General features: G+C 39.7%; 1 protein-coding gene across 9 annotated transcripts in view; it reads left to right on the forward strand.

Moving 5' to 3' along the window:
- CDIN1 (CDAN1 interacting nuclease 1) overlaps nt 1-19,579 on the forward strand; it is a 277,462-nt gene that overhangs the window by 112,295 nt on the left and 145,588 nt on the right. For 8 of the 9 annotated variants that reach the window (XM_055537304.1, XM_055537306.1, XM_055537305.1 and 5 more), the window contains exons 9-10: nt 10,763-10,828; nt 11,422-11,527. In XM_055537304.1, the coding sequence (XP_055393279.1) occupies nt 10,763-10,828; nt 11,422-11,527 (172 nt within the window). Of the gene's footprint in view, nt 1-10,762; nt 10,829-11,421; nt 11,528-16,565; nt 17,549-19,579 lie in introns of those variants that run through there. The other variant, XM_055537313.1, reaches the window with a different exon arrangement.

Consider the following 19,579-nt stretch of genomic DNA (forward strand, 5'->3'; position numbering starts at 1 on the left):
AGTATCATTATGGGTTTGTTCTTTTACCTTGTAAATACTCCCTTCACAATGAATAATCAGATCTAGATTACTGTACCAGGTAAATTTAGATAAATCATCAAAAACATAGGTATAGAAATAGACTACTAATCTCATTTTATATTTTCTTGTTTTCTTGTGTACACCTTGAATTTTGTTGCAGAGACATTGCAGGCATGTTTGTTTTACTTTGATTTTTTTTTAAATAATTGAAAGTAAAATCAATCAGTCCCTCTGTGTCTCTTTCTTTCTCCCTTTCTCTTTCCTTCCCTCCTTCCCTCAAATCTGGACTACTTTCAAAAGACAAGGATTCTTATCATTTATATATTACCCCTTCTTAAGAATTATGACTTCCTGAAATTTTTTATCTTATTTTAAATTTTCCACCTATTGTGCTCTATATGTCATTTTATAAAATACGTATTTTATCTGACATCTCTAAAACCGAGAGTTCAGATAGAAGAGAAAAATAAAAATAAATTGCTTTTATCATAACCCTAATAATTTTCGTAAATTTTCTTGATCATAACCACGTACTGAACAGTTGCCATGGCACAGGATTTGTTGTTCAGTTGCTAAGTCGTGTCTGACTTTGTGACCCCAAGGACTGCAGCATGCCAGTCTTCCCTGTCCTTCACCATCTCCAGGAGCTTGCTTAAATTCATGTCCACTGAGTCAGTGATGCTATCCAACCATCTTATCCTCTGCTGCCCCTTTCTCCTTTTGCCTTCAGTCTTTCCCAGCATCAAGGTCTTTTTCAATAAGTCAGCTCTTATAATCAGGTACACAGGATTTAACCAGGCACTATATTGGAAAGGAAAAATGAAGTCTCCTTTTCGTTGAAGGTTTAGGTGTACTTATGGATTTATCCTATCTTGTACATTTATCCATTTCCTACTTCTCAAAATTACATTGTACTAAGAAGAGTCAACGTTGAATAAATGACTTTAGGTCCTCCAACTAGAAAATATATTTTATTCGTGTATTTATTCCAACAATCAGTTACTGAATCATGTACTATTTTAAGCCCTAGATATAAGTCAAATGAAGGCCCTGCTTTTGTAGCTATGGTCAAGTTACAAACAAATTGCAAGCAAATGAATACAGGTAATTTCTAGCAGTTTCCTCAGAGATCTCATAATTCTTTTATTCACTGTTCAGTCATTCTTTTCAGTTACCTTTTGCCAAGTATGTTCTCTGCATGCCAGGAAAGTGAAGTGAAAAACCGTGAAAGTGTTAGTCAGTTGTGTCTGACTCTTTGTGACCCTAAGGACTGTAGCCCACCAGCCTCCTCTGTCCATGGAATTCTCCAGGCAAGAATACTGGAATGGGTAACCATTCCCTTCTCCAGGGCATCTTCCCAACCCAGGAATCAAACCCAGGTTTCCTGCATTGCAGGTGGATTCTTTACCAGCTGAGCCACAAGGGAAGCCCAAGGATACTGGAGAGGGTAGCCTATCGCTTCTCCAGGGGATCTTCCCGAACCAGGATTTGAATTCAGGTCTCCTGCATTGCAGGCAGATTCTTTACTGTCTGAACCACCAGGCATGCCAGGAACAATACCCTAAATAGTTTGAAGATGATGATAAGCACGCCTCTCCTCCAGCCCATACACACTATTGCCTTGTCCGTCCCAGTAAAAATGCACTTTCATCTAGGGCATCTCACTTGACTGTCTTGGTAGTGAAAATAAATGCATTCAAGGCTGTGGTCCTGCTTCTTCTGTGAACATTTTTAAAGAAGGTACAGATTATGTTAAAAATCAATAGCTACCCTCAACATAGGAAGAAAATGCTACTGGCTTGTAAGCAACTTTTCCTGAAGTAGCAATAAAATTTTACTTACTCATCTTACTCATCTGCTCTCTCTTAGCAGCCTCTTCCTACTTCATGTGCTTCTCAGGTGGCTCGCTGAACTCATTAGCCTGGCTGTATTACCACAAGCTAATCACTGTTTCTTTTGGCACAGCAAACTGTTACCTTTTAGGTACTTGCTATGGGCATGTACCATTAGGAATAAAAAATAAATAAAACAAGTCAAACATGGATCCTTCCAGGAAATTTTCAAATAAGTCCAAATCAGTTCTTTCCAAGTATAGTTAACTTAGAATGAACATTTATTGATGTGCATTTAAAGTCTCAGAAGATGCAAAGAGCTTGCTGCCCGCTTTTAGGCTTGGAGACACAAGGAAATTGACCGATTAGGCATTGTGACCATCCTTATCCCTTCTGCTAAGGGTTTGTTCCATTTCTAGTATCAGTGAAATAGAAAATGTATCTTGTCTGATGGAGATGTTTTAATTTGTATCTCTCAAGTAATTAATGATAGCATATTTTATTTTATAGCCTCTGTCTCTCTCTCTTTTGGGAGTGTGGGATGAGAGGAGAGATTTGGACACAAGGCGAGGGAGAAAAGAAAAATAGTGACAGCCAGAAGACAACAAGAATGTTTGCAATGATAGGGAAAATATGAAAGAGCGTGTACCAAAGACTGAAGACAAACATTCATCCTCCATGGGTTGGCATCTCTCCAGGTCGGAGGGACTTTCATTAGTGACTTCCATAGCCACTGTCTGGTGCAAATTCTTGTTAAGTTTGGCTTAATAAGGATGGTTCCAGAGATATTTTATTCTTTCCGGTGAATGTTGCCCTATTAGTAGCAGCTAACAATTACTTTGAGTGACACCTGAGAGACATTTGCTTCATCCTGCCTCACCCTACCGTGTTTGGTCTTGCCTTATGACAGACCAGCATATTTTACATAGGTGCTTTTTCTAGCATTCATGTACTGCTCTGTGGGACTCCAGGAGGGTGCAATCTGTATAAAGCCAAATAGGCTTACTGAAGGATATCCCTTGCTGTAAGAAATTAGGATCTGTGTTTCTGAGAGTTCGTCTACTCCTGCTGCTTTATTCCCTATTTAAAGCAGCAGTGCTCCAGGGAAGTGATTATGATGTGATATGGAATTATGACCTCAGGTGAAGAATAGGCAGTGGGAACAGATGAGATTCAGAATACTGAGACTGTGTACATGCAGATGTTAGCCATTGAGGGTTAGAGACTAGAAATAAAACATAGGGTTATGTAGGCTAAAGGGAACTAAGATGATTGGATGTTTCCGAAAGTATCAACTGTTTAAATTCCTAACTAAAGGTTAAAATAAGATGCAGTTTTCCGGGTAACAGGAACATTATTTTGAGGGGCAGAATGTGGAGAATCTGGGGTCTGTTCTCCCCTTCATAAAGAAATCGTCAAGGTGAGGGACCATCTTTTACTTATCTTATTGACTTTGCTTGTGCATGCTTCTCTCCGGGACCAAGAGAAAAGAACCAGACAGGTGTTTGCTGCTGAAAGTTTCTTTAGAACTTTGAAGACAGGTTAGCCTGTCCACTTATGATGGTAGTCTTCCTGCTTGAAGCCCACAGCTCTTCCCTCAACCATTGCTCTGGTTAGATAACTCGCATAAGCCAACATCTGCTTTCTTGGCCACTGGTGATAAATTAGAACTACCTGGGTTGTAAGTGACAGAGATCCAGTCAAACTAGATTATATGCACACGCAAAAGGGAGAAATATTGGTTCAGAGATAACACCTGCGACGTCCAAAGAAGTTTGCTTCTGATGTGTCTAGAATTTAGAAGACAAAACAATGTCATCAGTATCTCCTTTTTTCCTTTTTGTGTTTCTTTTTTCCAGTGTAGGCTTCATTCTTAGAAAACAAAGGTGATCCCTGGCAATTGCTAATTTGTTTACTCTGTAGAGTTCATAATCCCAGGGGGAAAGTGGTACTTCTCATTTTGCCCCATAATCAATCTTAAAAATATGCTCTGATCAGCTAGTCTGGGTCATGTCTCCACTCCTGGGGCCAGTGGTTGGGGGTTATGTCTTTCACTGCCCACCCGAATCAATTGTGAGAGTAGGTTGGCAATGCCAGGAAGGGCAGGAAACAGGACAAAAAATCAAATATCTCACCCCACAAAAAATTAGCTACAGGTTGCAATCTTATTCCCCATAAACAAAAAGTATTGGAGGGTCACATCTGTTACTGTTATTGTTAGATGGGTTCCTTGGTCCTGTGTGTTGTGTGTTTGTGTATCAGTGTGTAGAGATCTCTTGTATGCCTCCGAACTACTAATACGCCTCCATCCACCAAGATTGGTTTAGGCACAACAGGTTCTCACATCAGTGACAACAGCTAAAAGAGCTGGGGCAGACAAAGGCTGACATTCATCCACTGTACAGAATTTTCAAGTTACAAAGGACTCTGTGACCATCCAGTCCCCCTGTTTAGTGGAAACTTGCCTCAGACCTCACATCACAGTTATTACTTCACACCCCCACCCTGGAACAACTTGCCCTGAATTCTTTTTTACTCTACCATGCTGACTTCTGACTTGTCCCTTCTCTTGTGGTGTTAAGCCAAAAGAATTTAAAGTGATACAGCTGAAGCTCCAATACTTTGGCCACCTGATTAGAAGAGCCGACTCATTGGAAAAGACCTTGATGCTGGGAAAGGTGAGGGCAAGAGGAGAAGGGGATGACAGAGGTTGAGATGGTTGGATGGCATCACAGACTCAATGGACATAAATTTGAGCAAGCTCCATGAGGTAGTGAAGAACAGGGAAGCCTGGCATGCTGCTGCTGTTCATGGGGTCGCAAAGAGCCGAACACGACTTTGCGACTGTAGAACAACAGCAACAGAGTAAGGTACAGAAGGAAGAGTTTTGCTTCTGTTGTCCATGTTCATGTTCTCTGTCTCCAGAACCAGCAGTCAATGGGGACCAGCCTACCCTGCCTCACTTTGCACTGTTCTGACTTGTGACATCCACCCCCATTTGTTCCCTGTCTTTAGGGCACTTTAGTTTTCACTAGTATTGTCCCCTAAAGACATAAACAAAGGATAAGGTCAGAGCAGTCAGTTGTATTCCTTATTAGTGGCTTTGATAAGAGGCTTTGGGGGAAAAGATTGAAACTAATGGACGTAATGAAATTTTTAGGTCCTCTAAAGGTTTCATTCATCTCGGTCTCCCCATTAAATGCATATCTGTTCTATGTACCTTTGCACATGGTTTGCATAGCATAATAATATCTATTATCAAAACCCTGCTAAATTTTTTAATTAGGTAGAAAGCCTGTGAAACTTACTTCTAGAGAAGATATAAATATGGGATGTGAAGGTCACAGCTCCAATTATTGAATGAAACAGTATTTGGGTACTTAAAAAACACACACAGAAAAACAAAATACTAGAGTAGAAAAAATATACTGTAGTTTTCATTTGTATTGAAGTGTCTTTTTTGCCCTTCCCCAATTTAGTAAAAAATGTAACGGATGTTAAAAATACTTTTTGTCATACGAGGTATTTTAACCTAGGATTTTAGAAACCTTTTGACAAATTCATAGATAAAAGGCCATGTCAGAATGTTATTTTTCTTTTCATTTTCAGATGTTATGAACTGGAATTTTGTGTAATTTCTCTGAGAATAACTGTATTTCTTAAATTTAAAGCCTTTTAAGGAAACAAAAAAGGAAAACTTCAAACTTTTTCTTATAGCCCTCATGCCCTGCTATGATTCTTAAGTATATGTTAACTAGTTTCAGATGTGTTTTGTTCTCTGACTCAAAATCAGCCCTTTCTTTTAAAAAAAGAAATTGTGTAATTAGTACTTAATGGCTGTGGGTATTTTGGGCATTTAGAGGAGAGGGTAATTAAAAGGCCAGAGAAATTAAACTTTCACAGTGATCTTTACATTTATGTGATTCCTTTTTTAAAATATCCTCCAAAGGCAAGCCTGACAACTTAAAAATAAATGAAGAACTGGATTGTTTTGAAAAATTTAGCATCAGTTTTATCTCTAGATGCGGTTTCATTGGTTTTTTAGTTATATTGGAGAAAGGATCATTAAAGTACTAGAAGTCAAGCGTTGATTTTGTTCACTTCCTCTTCAGGCAGGTGTCAACTAAACAATGTCCAAGACCCATCCCCGCTCTCGTGTTTTCAAATCTTCTAGGAGGAAAATGAGAATTTTTTTGCCGCTTCATAAGTATTACATGTGGTGAAATTTAAATATTTGCCATAATTAAAAATTACATATGGTCTGTTGGGACAAACCAGAGCTTGGCTGAGATGGGCTCCTATCTGTATCTGGCTATATGAAAGACCCACGTGGTTGGCCACCTGATGCAAAGAGCCAAGTCCTTGGAAAAGACCCTGATGCTGGGGAAGATTGAGGGCAGGAGGAGAAGGGGGACAACAGAGGATGAGATGGTTGGATGGCTGGATGTTTTCACCGACTCAATGGACATGAGTTTGGGCAAACTCTGGGAGATAAAGATAGGAAAGACTGGCATGCTGCAGTCTATGAGGTCGCAAAGTTGGTCATAACTTAGTGACTGAACAATAACAAAAAGGTGTTGGCAGTCACTTCTGCTGACCTCTTTCATTGTATCATGTGTAAGTTGGAATGTTAGAAGACTCTATAAGCTCAGAAGTACTGTGTTTCATGAGGTACCCTTTATCTAAAAATCCTACATTTTGTGGATCTAGAGGCTAATGAGTCTTCTTTTAAGTGAAACTATTCTTATATTAATTTTGATAATGAATACTTGGTCTGTGACATTAACAAGCTTGTTCTTGTTGTTTAGTGGCCAAGTTGTGTCCCATTCTTTGCTACCCTATGGACTATAGCCTGCCAGACTCCTCTGTCCATGGGATTTTCCAGGCAAGAATACCAGAATGGATTGCCATTTCCTTCTCCAGGGGATCTTCCTGACCCAGGGATCAAACCCATGTCTCCTACATTGGCAGGCAGATTCTACCACTGAGACACCAGGGAAGCCTATTAACAAGCTTAGTATTTATGAGATATATTGGGCATTTTCAATATATGTTAAGTCAGAAGAGCCCTACTTCATATTTGCTACATTCATTGAGTAAGTTAGGTATACAGGATTTGGAGACTGATTTCATATTGATCCCCAACAATTTTAGGAGTTATACTAAAAGTGCTATTCTGAAACTCTCCTCCTAGGCTTTTAAACTAATGTTATTCTTTCCTCTTTCTCAGCCCTCATCATTTTTTCTTGAAGAAAACATCAAGTTACTTAAACATCCAGCTTTCTACTTGGAAAGTTCAGAGACTCATAAGTAACCACTTGGCTCTAATATGTATAAAAAGCCCTGAGAACTCTGATGAAACTTAAGATTCTCAAGGAAAATAAAAATTGAAAAACTGATTATAGGAGAGATAAAAAATCTAAACAGATCAGTAACCATCAAAAAAAAAAAAGGTAGTAAAAGTAACCAAAGAGCTACACATTATAGTAGCACCAGGCCTGGATTGCTTATGGGGGGAATTCTGCCCAAATATTAAGGAATGGATAAATCCAATGTTATTTAAAATATTGCAGACCAAACAAAATAGAAAAGCTTCCCACCTTGAACTTTGGGTCACTTTTGCTGTCTTTTAAATCAGAAAAGAAAATTAGTCAGTCTGGGTCAGCTTTGTGGAAGACATGGTACTCTTAAAAATGCACTTACATTTTATTCATTTACCCATTTGTGTATTAAATATGTGCCAAATCGCCTCCCTGGTGGCTCAGTGGTAAAGAATCTGCCTGTAATGCAGGAGATGTATAAGAGACACTGGTTTGGAAGATCCCCTTGAGGAGGAAATGGCAACCCACTCCAGTATTCTGCCTGGGAAAAACCATGGACAGAGGAGCCTAGCAGCCTAGAGTCCATGGGGTCACAAAGACTCAAACACAAGTGAGCGCAGACACATACACACAGGTGTTTGTTGGTGGTGAGAATAGGGCAGTGAATAGGGTTTTAAAAAATGAAAAGAAACATTTCCTGTCCTCATGGCAGAGGCTTCAGGCTCTGGGTGTGGTGGGAGCCAGGCCTACGCACAGTAAGACAAGGGGATGAACAAGGAATGAGGCAGAGGTAGTGTTTTGGGTGATGAGTGAGCCATAGCCTCTAGATCTTAGAGTTTGAACCCTGACCCACCAGATGGTCAACCAAATTTTAAATCCATACCCAGTGGTTGGGATAATGATCATGGTAAGGAATCTTTAACTGTCTGAGAACCAGGAAAAGAACATAATGCAAAGGCCAGGAAATCTGGTCAGATAGATGGGGTTGACTTAAAAATCTCCCAGTACGGTGATCTTTGATAGAAACTTCCATCTCCTGGGGCTGAGACTAGGTGAACAGGGACAGCTCTTCCTGAATGAATACCACTTCCTAGACTTGTCCTGTCATTTTCTCTGAATTTTGCCAAGGAAAATCTAGGTTGAAAGGAAAAAGGTGAAGGTTGAAACAGTGGAGGTAAGACAGTTAGAGTTTAGAAAATAAAGAACAGAGACGATACCCAGTGCATAATAACAAAGTATTTCAGATGTGTGGAATAACCTCTTTACTTAAAAAAGAAAAAAATGTAGTATTGCTGGCGGTGGCAGAGGTTTCTAGAAGCTGTCTTTTGACTACAGTTACAGTTGAATCACCTTCACGCTGAGGAGGGATGTGGGGACGGTGTAGAGAAAGTATAGGAGTACTGTGTTACAGTTTGAGGTTCTCCACAGAAAGATGGAGAGATTCTCTGATGTTTATGTTCATTTTGAGGCGTTTAGGTGTTTTTTTTAATTTTTCGCATTAAGTCATGAATGTAATTCACGTGTTAGTAATTTGGGTGCCCTGAACAGGAGTGTAACTGCCTTTTAAGGGATTTTAGTGTGTGCATTTGGATTGCTTGGTGACCTTTGAAATTTTGTTTTTAGCCACTGTCAGAAACATCATAATTTTCCTTCTGAAACAGATTTTGAACACCTGCAAAGGTTGATCAAACTAGGATAGTTTTAATAAACTATTAATCTCTCTTCTTTAATGTCAACCCAGCTTTTAAAGTCACTCAGTCGTATCCGACTCTTTGTCACACCATGGACTTTACAGCCCATGGAATTCTCCAGGCCAGAATGCTGGAGTGGGTAGCCTTTCCCTTCTCCCAGAGATCTTCCCAACCCAGGGATCAAACCCAGGTCTCCCGCATTGCAGGTGGATTGCTGAGCTTGGTAAAGAATCCACCTGCAATGTGGGAGACCCCAGTTTGATTTCTGGGTTGGGAAGATCCCAACCAGAAGGGATAAGCTACCTACTCCAGCATTCTGACCTAGAGAATTCCATGGACTGTATAGTCCATGGCGTCGCAAAGAGTCGGATACGACTGAGCAACTTTTACTTTCACAGCTTTTAAAACTGTTCATCAGCTACCTGAAACATCAGCTCAAGGTACTTGGGCTGATTTAATAAATGCCTTTTCCATTAAACATTCTTGTAGCCAGAATGCTTTGAGAGGATAGAAATTTTTTCAGTCTTGTTCATTTACAGTCCAGTTTTCCAAATTCTCTTGTTTTTAAAGTAAGATTACTTTAATTTTATTTCCTTATCTCAACAGTTATGTTGGTATTTTTTTATCTTTCAAGCAGAGGAGATTGTTTTGAATTCTAGCATCAGTCCTTCAGAATTTCAGTAAAGGATACCAACTTTAACCAAATGTAATTAAATATCTAGTTTAAGTGTATCTTATCATTAAAAGGTTATTTATGTTTAAAATGCTGACCTTTCAGGATGTACACAAGAGTGTTCTAAAACAGAATTTCTGAACGTTGGCCATGAAACCACTGTCTTGGCCTGACAAATGAATTGGAAATAAGCTACCCAACACTGGGAATGGGTCATTAATTTTAATCAAAGGTGATGCAGGAAGGCGAATGGGATGCATGACAATGTCAACAGCCCAGTGGATGTTAAGAGACCACACAGCCTTCCTTGTTACTTGGTTGGGCCATTAGTTGAGGTTGGGTGAAGACAGAAAGCCATGTCTGGAATTGAATGACCAGGTCACTCCAAAATCTAACAGAGAACTGCTCATTCAGAATCACATTGTAATGCCATTAGAAGTCAAGGACAGCTTTTAGAAAATATTGGAGGATTTTTCTTTTTTTTTTAAACCAAGCATCTAGCTAGTTTTTTCCAACTTTGACAAGCTGTTTTCCTGCCTCCTTTCCTCCTGAATGGCTCATTGATGTTTACAGAAGATCAAGAAATCGAACAGACTTAGAAAAAAAATCTCAAAGCCTGTTTGCTTTTCAGAATTACATATTGTTAGTTGTAAAACTGTGGTAAATGCCAGAAACAATAGCAGACCAAAGGTATTAAGCAGGGTAATTAATTCTCTGTGGGGATCTCATTGTCCCTTGTCTCTCTCTTATGTTCTTGTGTGTAGAAATAGTTTCACTAATTGAAACTAAACTTTCTTAATTGCCTTAATGAAAGCATTTGTTTTATAATTGTAAAAGCCAAAGTGCTTATGCCTTACTGTAAATTGTCAGTATGGGCTTGATAACATTAGCAATATTCATGATGGTGGAAACCTTTTAATCAGTAAGTATATTTCATTATTTTGAGTATATTTTCAATTATAAGAAAGGTAGCATATGACAGCTTGAATTAATGATGTTTATAATAAAGATATAAAAATGCAGAAGGGACAAAGAGACATTTTTATATCTCTACTTCAGGTTTGTGAAGAAAGTTCATTTATTCTGACACAGCACTGCATACATAAGAATGATATGTGTGACTGCATCAGTAATTTTTACACATTTTTAAGAAAGAAAAGCAATTATATTGCTGTCTTGTTAATGGCATACTGTGATAAGTAATAGTATTTGTTCTTCCTGTAGATGAAGATCAGCTTCGTGCAAGAGGTTATGACAAAACGCCTGACTTTATTTTACAAGTACCAGTTGGTAAGTCCTTAGACTCTGCTATGCATTTGTTTATAAAGTGATGTGTTTTTTCCCATAGCTTTTAAAAGTTTTGTTAATATAGCAAATGTTCCCAAAGAATCTGTATTAGCTTGATAATTTTATATTCAAATGTGTGAAATAATTGCAAAAGATTTTTAAGTGGCAGAAAATAATAGGTTCAGAAGAAACCTAAGCTTTAAAAACTTCTATGTTTAAGAAATAAGCATGTCTTCAAAAGACATTTTGGTTACCATTTTCAAGTCATTTCTCTATATATTGCATTTTTAAAACAGAGTTCTGTGGAAAAGCCAGGATCACTTTGGTTTGCTTTTGTATTACTTGTCAGTTTATACAGGCAATCTCAGAATAGGAGGGAGACTTTTGTAAATGACAAAAATAAAAGGGATGTGACTGTAGCATAAACGTTCCTTGCAACAAACAGGTACGATGTGTGGTTTTATAATTACATCCCTAGATGACGGTGAGGGTTAAGCCTCTCTTCATTAATGTGAAGCATGGAGAGACCCAGGCAGAGTCAGAATTTTCCATCTCCCCTTCCCTTTGCTCTGTATTCGTAATGCTTTGTTCCTTAGCTGTAGAAGGGCACATAATTCACTGGATTGAAAGCAAAGCCTCATTTGGTGATGAATGTAGCCACCATGCCTACCTGCATGACCAGTTCTGGAGCTACTGGAATAGGTAAGGCCCCATTATTTTTCTCTTAAGATAAACGATACTCTGCTGAAATTTCATTAGAAAAAAAATATTTTGTTTAGATGGTAAAAATGCTAGTAGCCTTTGTTTCTAGTAAATACGCAGACTTGATTAATGTATTCATTTCAGATAATTTCAACTTCTCTGCGTTCATAATGTTGCTTCACTTTTTAAAACAAAAAATCTGTGCATGAGGTCAAAATTATTATATACTCCATTTTCCATTTTACAGTGATAATATTGGTGTCACTTAAAATATGAATAATAGAATGTGATATATATTATATTATTGACACTGACTTTTATCCTCTGGATGTGAAAGTTATGCCTTCTATCAGATCTTAAAAAAGTATTTTATCCTCAGCTCTCTGAGGAAAGTATCCAAACGATATGAAAGTCAAAACGAATTAACCTTCTAATGATAGAAAAGCATTTACCTACCAACTTAACCAACATTTCCAAAGGCATGGGAATCTCAGTGTCAAGAAAAAGATGGTGTTGGAGGAAGGGGGAGGATGCTATATTACTGAGTACCCCCTCATGTGTCTGGGCCTGCAGATTATCTCAGTTAATACTCACAAGAAAGTGTGATTTGGGGATAATGGGATTTTATTCACAAGATTATTTGGGATAATGGGATTTTATTCCCATTTTACAGATAAGGAAATAATATGCCTACAGCTAGTTATCATGCATTGTCTTGGTCACTTCTAAATCCATGCTATTTTTAGTACAGCTCTATTGATGTTTACAATACAACTGTTGAAACTTTGGCATTTGCTATTATTGGAGTCCTAAGCTTTCATATGGAGAAGGCAATGGCACCCCACTCCAGTACTCTTGCCTGGAAACTCCCATGGACAGAGGAGCCTGGTAGGCTGCAGTCTATGGGGTCGCTAAGAGTCGGACACGACTGAGCGACTTCACTTTCACTTTTCACTTTCATGCATTGGAGAAGGAAATGGCAACCCACTCCAGTGTTCTTGCCTGGAGAATCCCAGGCACAGGGGAGCCTGGTAGGCTGCCGTCTATGGGGTCACACAGAGTCGGACACGACTGAAGTGACTTAGCATAGCATAGCATAAGCTTTCATATCACATATTTTTTACCCATTAGACCAGAAGGTGGGTCAAAGGGTAACCTTCCTAGATTAACTGTGTTCCTTGGTACTGAACAACTTTAAGAATACGACGATAGGATGGCATTGGTTTGGGTCACTAAGGAAGGAGACAGTAACATCTCTGGGCAGTAGTCTTACCCTGGAAGAAAACAGTGACAGTCTCCAGAATTTGGCATTATATTGTTACCCAGCTTTACAAAAGGCCAGTGGGCCTCGCCTGTAGCAGATGTGCTAAACTAAGCCCACTTTTTGCCATGGTAACAATGATCATGACAAAATGCTGAACGTAATGGCTTTCTTGATTTTCTTGTGTAATTGTGCGTAGCATCCGAGCTTTACTTTACAGGGATGGAGGAGGAAAGTGCAAAATGTTTTAGAAATCAATGCTGCTTCAGCGTTTCCTGTCTTTTATTCAGCCATTATTCAAATTAGCAGTAATGTGGTAAATTGAATTTCAGATTTTTAGCAATTTTATGATGAGTTGGAAATAGTAAAGAAAGCATCATTTTTGATAGTATAGGGAAAGCGATGACAAGAAAATCAAATTGTTTAAGTTTAGGTTGCTAAAGGATTTTTTTTTTTTAACTGCTAAACCGAATCATTTTGCATCAAGACTGTCTTCCCACTTTGGTACTGGTCAAGCCTTTTATGAGAAGCAATTAGAATTTGAATCCAAAATAGTGAAGCTTACTTAAAAATTCCAAAGGCATGTCTTCATTCTAAAACAACTCAGCTGTTGTCTACTCTGTGCTCAGCCCTCACCATTTTAGAGGCTGATTAAAATAATCAAATCACCTGTATGATAAACTATGGATTATTCACATGGCTGGAGGGGGTTCGGAGCAGTGGATGATTTAATAGTTTGATTTGGACGAAATTTTGGATTATTTTGTTGCATGCTGCTTTTTAAATTTTAATGATGTTTTATTTATATGGTTACTACCTTTGCTACAATTACTACTATTGGCTTATGTTTCTTAAACACTTTCTTTGAATGTATGCGTTATGTGGTAAGGGGAAGCCAGATTATTCAAGAGGGAAATGCTCTACACAGAAGTCACTGGTTTACCAAATGTCTGCAGAGAGGCCAAGAAAAGCAGGTCATACTGACATTCAATGTGGAACATAGAGGCATTTACTTGTAAGTAAGACTTGTCAGTGATGGGGCGTTTTGACTGAAGAAAAACTTAGCCCATTGACCAAAGTTTGGGAATCCTACATTTTTCATATTTTCACCTCAACACAACTCAACAGCAGTTGCTAAAATTCCTCAGAGTTGGAAGAAATTGTCTCTCCCACCTGTAGGTAACTTTTCAAGAGGGTGTTGGTTGCAGTTTGGGCTAATGGCTTTATTTGTGTAATAAGCCTCTGCTGCTGCTGCTGCTGCTGCTGCTAAGTCGCTTCAGTCGTGTCCGACTCTGTGTGACCCCATGGACGGCAGCCTACCAGGCTCCCCCGTCCCTGGGATTCTCCAGGCAAGAACACTGGAGTGGGTTGCCATTTCCTTCTCCAATGCAGGAAAGTGAAAAGTGAAAGTGAAGTCGCTCAGTTGTGTCCAACTCTTAGCGACCCCATGGACTGCAGCCTACAAGGCTCCTCCGTCCATGGGATTTTCCAGGCAAGAGTACTGGAGTGGGGTGCCATTGCCTTCTCTGAATAAGCCTCTAGTCAACATAAAACTGTTATCTAATGTCACACTGTTCTTAGATTTTCTTCCAGTTTTCTTGAGATATAATTGCCATACAGCCCTGTGTAAGTTTAAGGTGTATATATAGCATAATAATTTGACATACATACATCACGAAATGATTATCAGAATTGTCACCCTATTTTTAACATTGGATCCTATGATAAGACTGTTCAGTTAATGTTTGAAAAATCATAATCTTGTCTAAGCCTATTTTTCTATATAAATAACTGCAGAGCCCCGAAGTTTAGTGTAATATTTCTCTGAGTTTTCTTTTTATGTAAATTGATATTCTTACTCACCCTATAAGCAACTCCTGACAAAGTTGACCACACCCTCCCTCTTTGTTAAAGCTTTTTTTTGTGCTAAAAAGCTTCCAAGAGACATTCTTCTGAGATTTTTTTCCCTGACATTCCACCTGTGTATTCTTTCTCCTTTTCTGGTTCTTCGCCCTCTTCCCAGCTCTAGGCTTGAAGGCCCTGGAACTCAGCGCTCACCCTCCTCCCTCTTCTGTCTACATAGTTCCTGGGCGTTCCCTGGAGATCTCACCAGAGACAGTGGCTTTCTATTCCATCTCGTGCTGCTATCTCTAACTTTTATCCCCAGCCCTAAGACTTTCCCCCTAGTACACATTTGTTTGTCTAGCCAGCTGTCTGCTCAGTATCGCCTCCTGGATACCTAATAGATATCTCAGACTTTACATATCCAAAATTAAACTCTTGACTTTTCTCCTCAAGCTTATTAGCCTCTCGATGAGTGCCATCGCAATCTCTCCCAATACTCAAGCCCAAAACCCCAAGTATCATCACCAATTCACCGGCAGGTCCATTCAGCCCCGCCTTCCCACATCTCAGATTGCGCCCTGTGTCCCCACCCCGCCTGCTGTTGCCTCACGGTCTGTCGTCTTCTCTCGGACTATTACCACAGTTTCCAAAACTGGTCTTCTTACGTCAGCACTTGTACGCCTACGGTCAGAGTTTCATACCCTAGGCAGAGTGACTCTCGGAAAACATGAATCAGATTGTGTCACTTCCCTGCTTAACACTCTTCAGTGGCTTCCCACCACATTTAAAATGCAGTTGATATCCTAGAGGAGGGAGATGAGAGGGAGATTCAAGAGGGAGGGACACATGTACACCTGTGACTGATTCATGTTGGTGTATGGCAGAAACCAATACAATACTGTAAAGCAAATATTTACAATAAAAAATTAAAAAAAAAATACAATCCAAACTCTGTACCATGACTTTCAGAGCCCTGTATGAACTGCCTCTCACCTCAGTCCTGGCCACACCTGTGGTCTCCCTTCACCTAGAGTGCTCTCTGTCTCTTAAACTTCCTTGGCAGCTTTCTCCACCTTCCTTGAGTGTACGCTGCTTGTTTCTACTTCAAGACCCTCACTCTGGCTAATCCTTCTGCTTGGAACTGTCTTCACTTGGATCTCCACATAGCTTGCCCTTTACAGTGCCATTCAGCTGTCTGCTCAAATTTCCCTCCTCAAGGGGACCTTCCCCAGCCACCCAGTCTAGATGGTGTCACCCTCAGGCATTTCTCTCCTCAGTCAGCTTTACTTTACTTCATAAAATTTACCCTTATCTGAGGGAATGAATAAGACTGTAGTTAGAAACACTGAAACACAAATTTACTTGGTTTGAAAGAGCTTTACCTTTTGTGTTGCTATTTCTAATTACTACATGTGTGCAGCTCATTCTTTTATAATCAAAACTTCAAGAATTTTTTCTATCTTAATTCACTTCAAACAAAATTTAAATTTTGCAATAGGCACCTTCTCTAAAATCAGATTAAGTATAGAACTTGAGCTGCCTTTCCGGCAAGTAGGCCCTCATCCCGGGTATGAACCTAGATTAACGAGCTCCTTAGAACTCTACAGTCCCCACTTCTGTGGGGTTTAAAGACTGCCTCTGAGAAGCAGCATTTGGGCCATAATAGAGCCCCAAATTATATAGGGCTATGTATACAGTTGCATAGAAAATACATGTATATTTACATATATCAGTGTGTGTGTATATATATGTGTGTGTGTATATATATATGTATGTATATATATATGTATATCAGAATATTTCAGACTACATATATATACAAATTTATGCAGTTGACAACAAAAAAAATGCCCTATCATCCTACTATTCTAGTCAAAAGGTAGGTTCTTTGACAATTTGACCTACATTACTAATAGCATTTTTCATTTTCAGATGATGACAGGTAAAGAAAAAACTAATTCTATAGTCTGAGGCCAGAATACACATGGGTTCTAACTTGTGGCCTTTCAAAGAAGCAGAAGCAGACACCCTAGGCTCACTTGAGTGGTTGAAGATAAAATGGGTCAGTTTGGATGAAAACACCGATGAACCTAAATTACGAAGAGCCACATGCAACCATACGGCACATGAACCATGCCCAACAGCACCAAGTCAGGAACACGGAAGTCTCATTTGGAAGCTCAGCCCAGTCCCCTGCCATTCTGGGCACATTCTGACACACTATCATCAGTGGAGTCTTTTTAAAACCAAAGTGCACTTGGGAGCTGATACCTCTCTACTTCTCTCAAAGAAGATCTAAGCTTACTGACTGAAAAGAATAAGGCAAAGTTTTGTTTGAACATGATTTTACAATTCAACGATCCTTAATGTAATGGGAGAAATCTATCCTGTTCTTGGGTTTGAAGCCAGGCCTTACCACTCTCTGGATCCATTCCTGGAAACAGCTTGCTTAACCTCCCTGAGCCTTTGTTTTTCTTCCTCAATACAATGGGGTTAATAATACCTTCTTCACATATTCTTGTGAAGATCAGTTGTTTAATACATACAAATCACTTTCACAGTGCTTGGCAATCAACAGATGTACTCTCCTCTGTCTCTTTTTCCCGAGTATCATGGTCTGATGGAATGTAGAAATCTTCTCAGCAGATATTTTAATTTCCTTTTCTGCTAGATAAACTCCTACTCGGCTCACTTCAGCACTCAGCCTGACTGACATCTCTTTGGGAAACCTTCCTGTAGTTCAAGATTGGGTTCAGTGCCCCTCCTGTGTTTTCCTAATAATTTCATAGCATTTGTCAAATATTGTAATTGCTTGTTTACTTATCACCCTCCTCCAGTTAATATATTGAGTTCGGTCTTATCTGTTTTATCCATTGTCAAATGTCCAGAAGCCGGTGGGATGCCTGGCACATAGCTGCCAGTAGGTGGTCATAGATATTTATTGAACAAATGAGTATATGAATGAATTTTCTGATGCATAACAGACAACAACATTTTGAATCAACCAGTAAGAATTGTGTTAGACATTGTGACATTAAAATGCAAAAGGAGGACTTCCCTCATGATCCAGTATTTGGAGCTCCACCGCAGGGAGCATGGGTTTGATCCCTGGTCAGGGAACTAAGATCTTTCTTGCTGCACAGCACGGCAAGAAAGAAAAAATAAAAACACAACAGGGCCAAATTTTTTCTTTAAGAATGCCACTCTAAGTATGGGTAGGGGGGGAGGAAAATGCTTCATTTTTCTAGAAAACTTTTATAGGCTTTCCAGATGTATAGACTTTTGCAGATGTTTACCATGAACTATAGCATGTTTACTTACATACAGTTTTAAAATAGAAAATAACCAATAACTACATGGTAAATACTATGAAGCTTTTTAGGCGCATGTTTTTAATCTTAGATTGATTACTTGCTTTCACAAAACTTCAGCAAGGTAGATATCTTATTTGAGATTTGACATGAAATGCCTTAAAAATCCAAGAGTAGGAATAGAGACTTATGAACATAAGAATAGAGACCTATGTACAATGTGCCCAAATATTTAGGGTTATGTTTCAAGTTCAGTTCAGTTGCTCAGCTGTGTCCCACTCTTTGCGACCCCATGAATTGCAGCATGCCAGGCCTCCCTATCCATCATCAGCTCCCGGAGTTCACTCAAACTCACGTCCATCAAGTCGGTGATGCCATCCAGCCATCTCATCCTCTGTCGTCCCCTTCTCCTCCTGCCCCCAATCCCTCCCAGCATCAGAGTCTTTTCCAATGAGTCAGTTCTTTGCATGAGGTGGCCAAAGTACTGGAGTTTCAGCTTTAGCATCATTCCTTCCAAAGAACACCCAGGACTGATCTCCTTTAGAATGGACTGGTTGGATCTCCTTGCAGTCCAAGGGACTCTCAAGAGTCTTCTCCAACACCACAGTTCAAAAGCATCAATTCTTCAGCGCTCAGCTTTCTTCACAGTCCAACTCTCACATCCATACATGACCACAGGAAAAAACATAGCCTTGACTAGACGGACCTTTGTTGGCAAAGTAATGTCTCTGCTTTTGATTATGCTATCTAGATTGGTCATAACTTTCCTTCCAAGGAGTAAGCGTCTTTTAATTTCATGGCTGCAATCACCATCTGCAGTGATTTTGGAGCCCCCAAAAATAGTCTGACACTGTTTCCACTGTTTCCCCATCTATTTCCCATGAAGTGATGGGACCAGATGCCATGATCTTCGTTTTCTGAATGTTGAGCTTTAAGCCCACTTTTTCACTCTCCTCTTTCACTTTCATCAAGAGGCTTTTGAGTTCCTCTTCACTTTCTGCCATAAGGGTGGTATTATCTGCATATCTGAGATTTTATCCTGCATGAAGATCTTGAAATTCTGGTTTGCTTTAAGAATTCCTAGACTCCTTGGAGATCCATGCTGCAGGTGGCAGTGTAGACAGAAGTGGCCCCACTGCATAGCCCATCTCCCTTTTCTTATCACTTTTGGCTCCATCCTGGGTCTTCCCTGATGGCTTAGATGGTAGAGAATCTGAGTTCTATGCAGGAAACCTGGTTCAATTTCTGGATCGGGAAGATCCCCTGTTGAAGGGAACAGCTATCCACTCCAGTATTCTTGCCTGGAGAATTCCATGGACAGAGGAGGCTGGCGGGCTACAGTCCATAGGGTTGCAAAGAGTCGGACATGACTGAGGAGCTACCACTAACACTTAGGCTCCATCCTACACCTGGGAAGGTTTCAAGCACACCCCAGCCTGCACATCCAGGTTCCATGTACCTTTCCACAAACTTCTGCTCTTGGTCATCTCTTAGGCCAGAGATGTACACTCTGGTGGTCTGCCCTCTTATCAAAAAGGCAGGCTCTAGGAATGATCTCAGAGCTCTTCAGTCAGGAAGTTCTGGGGTCCCTGGTAACAAGGAGTGTGGCCTAGAAAGGTGTTGGAGGGGAGAGAC

The sequence above is a fragment of the Bubalus kerabau genome, chromosome 10 (assembly GCF_029407905.1).
Source record: "Bubalus kerabau isolate K-KA32 ecotype Philippines breed swamp buffalo chromosome 10, PCC_UOA_SB_1v2, whole genome shotgun sequence".
In the NCBI taxonomy this organism is placed as follows: domain Eukaryota; kingdom Metazoa; phylum Chordata; class Mammalia; order Artiodactyla; family Bovidae; genus Bubalus; species Bubalus kerabau.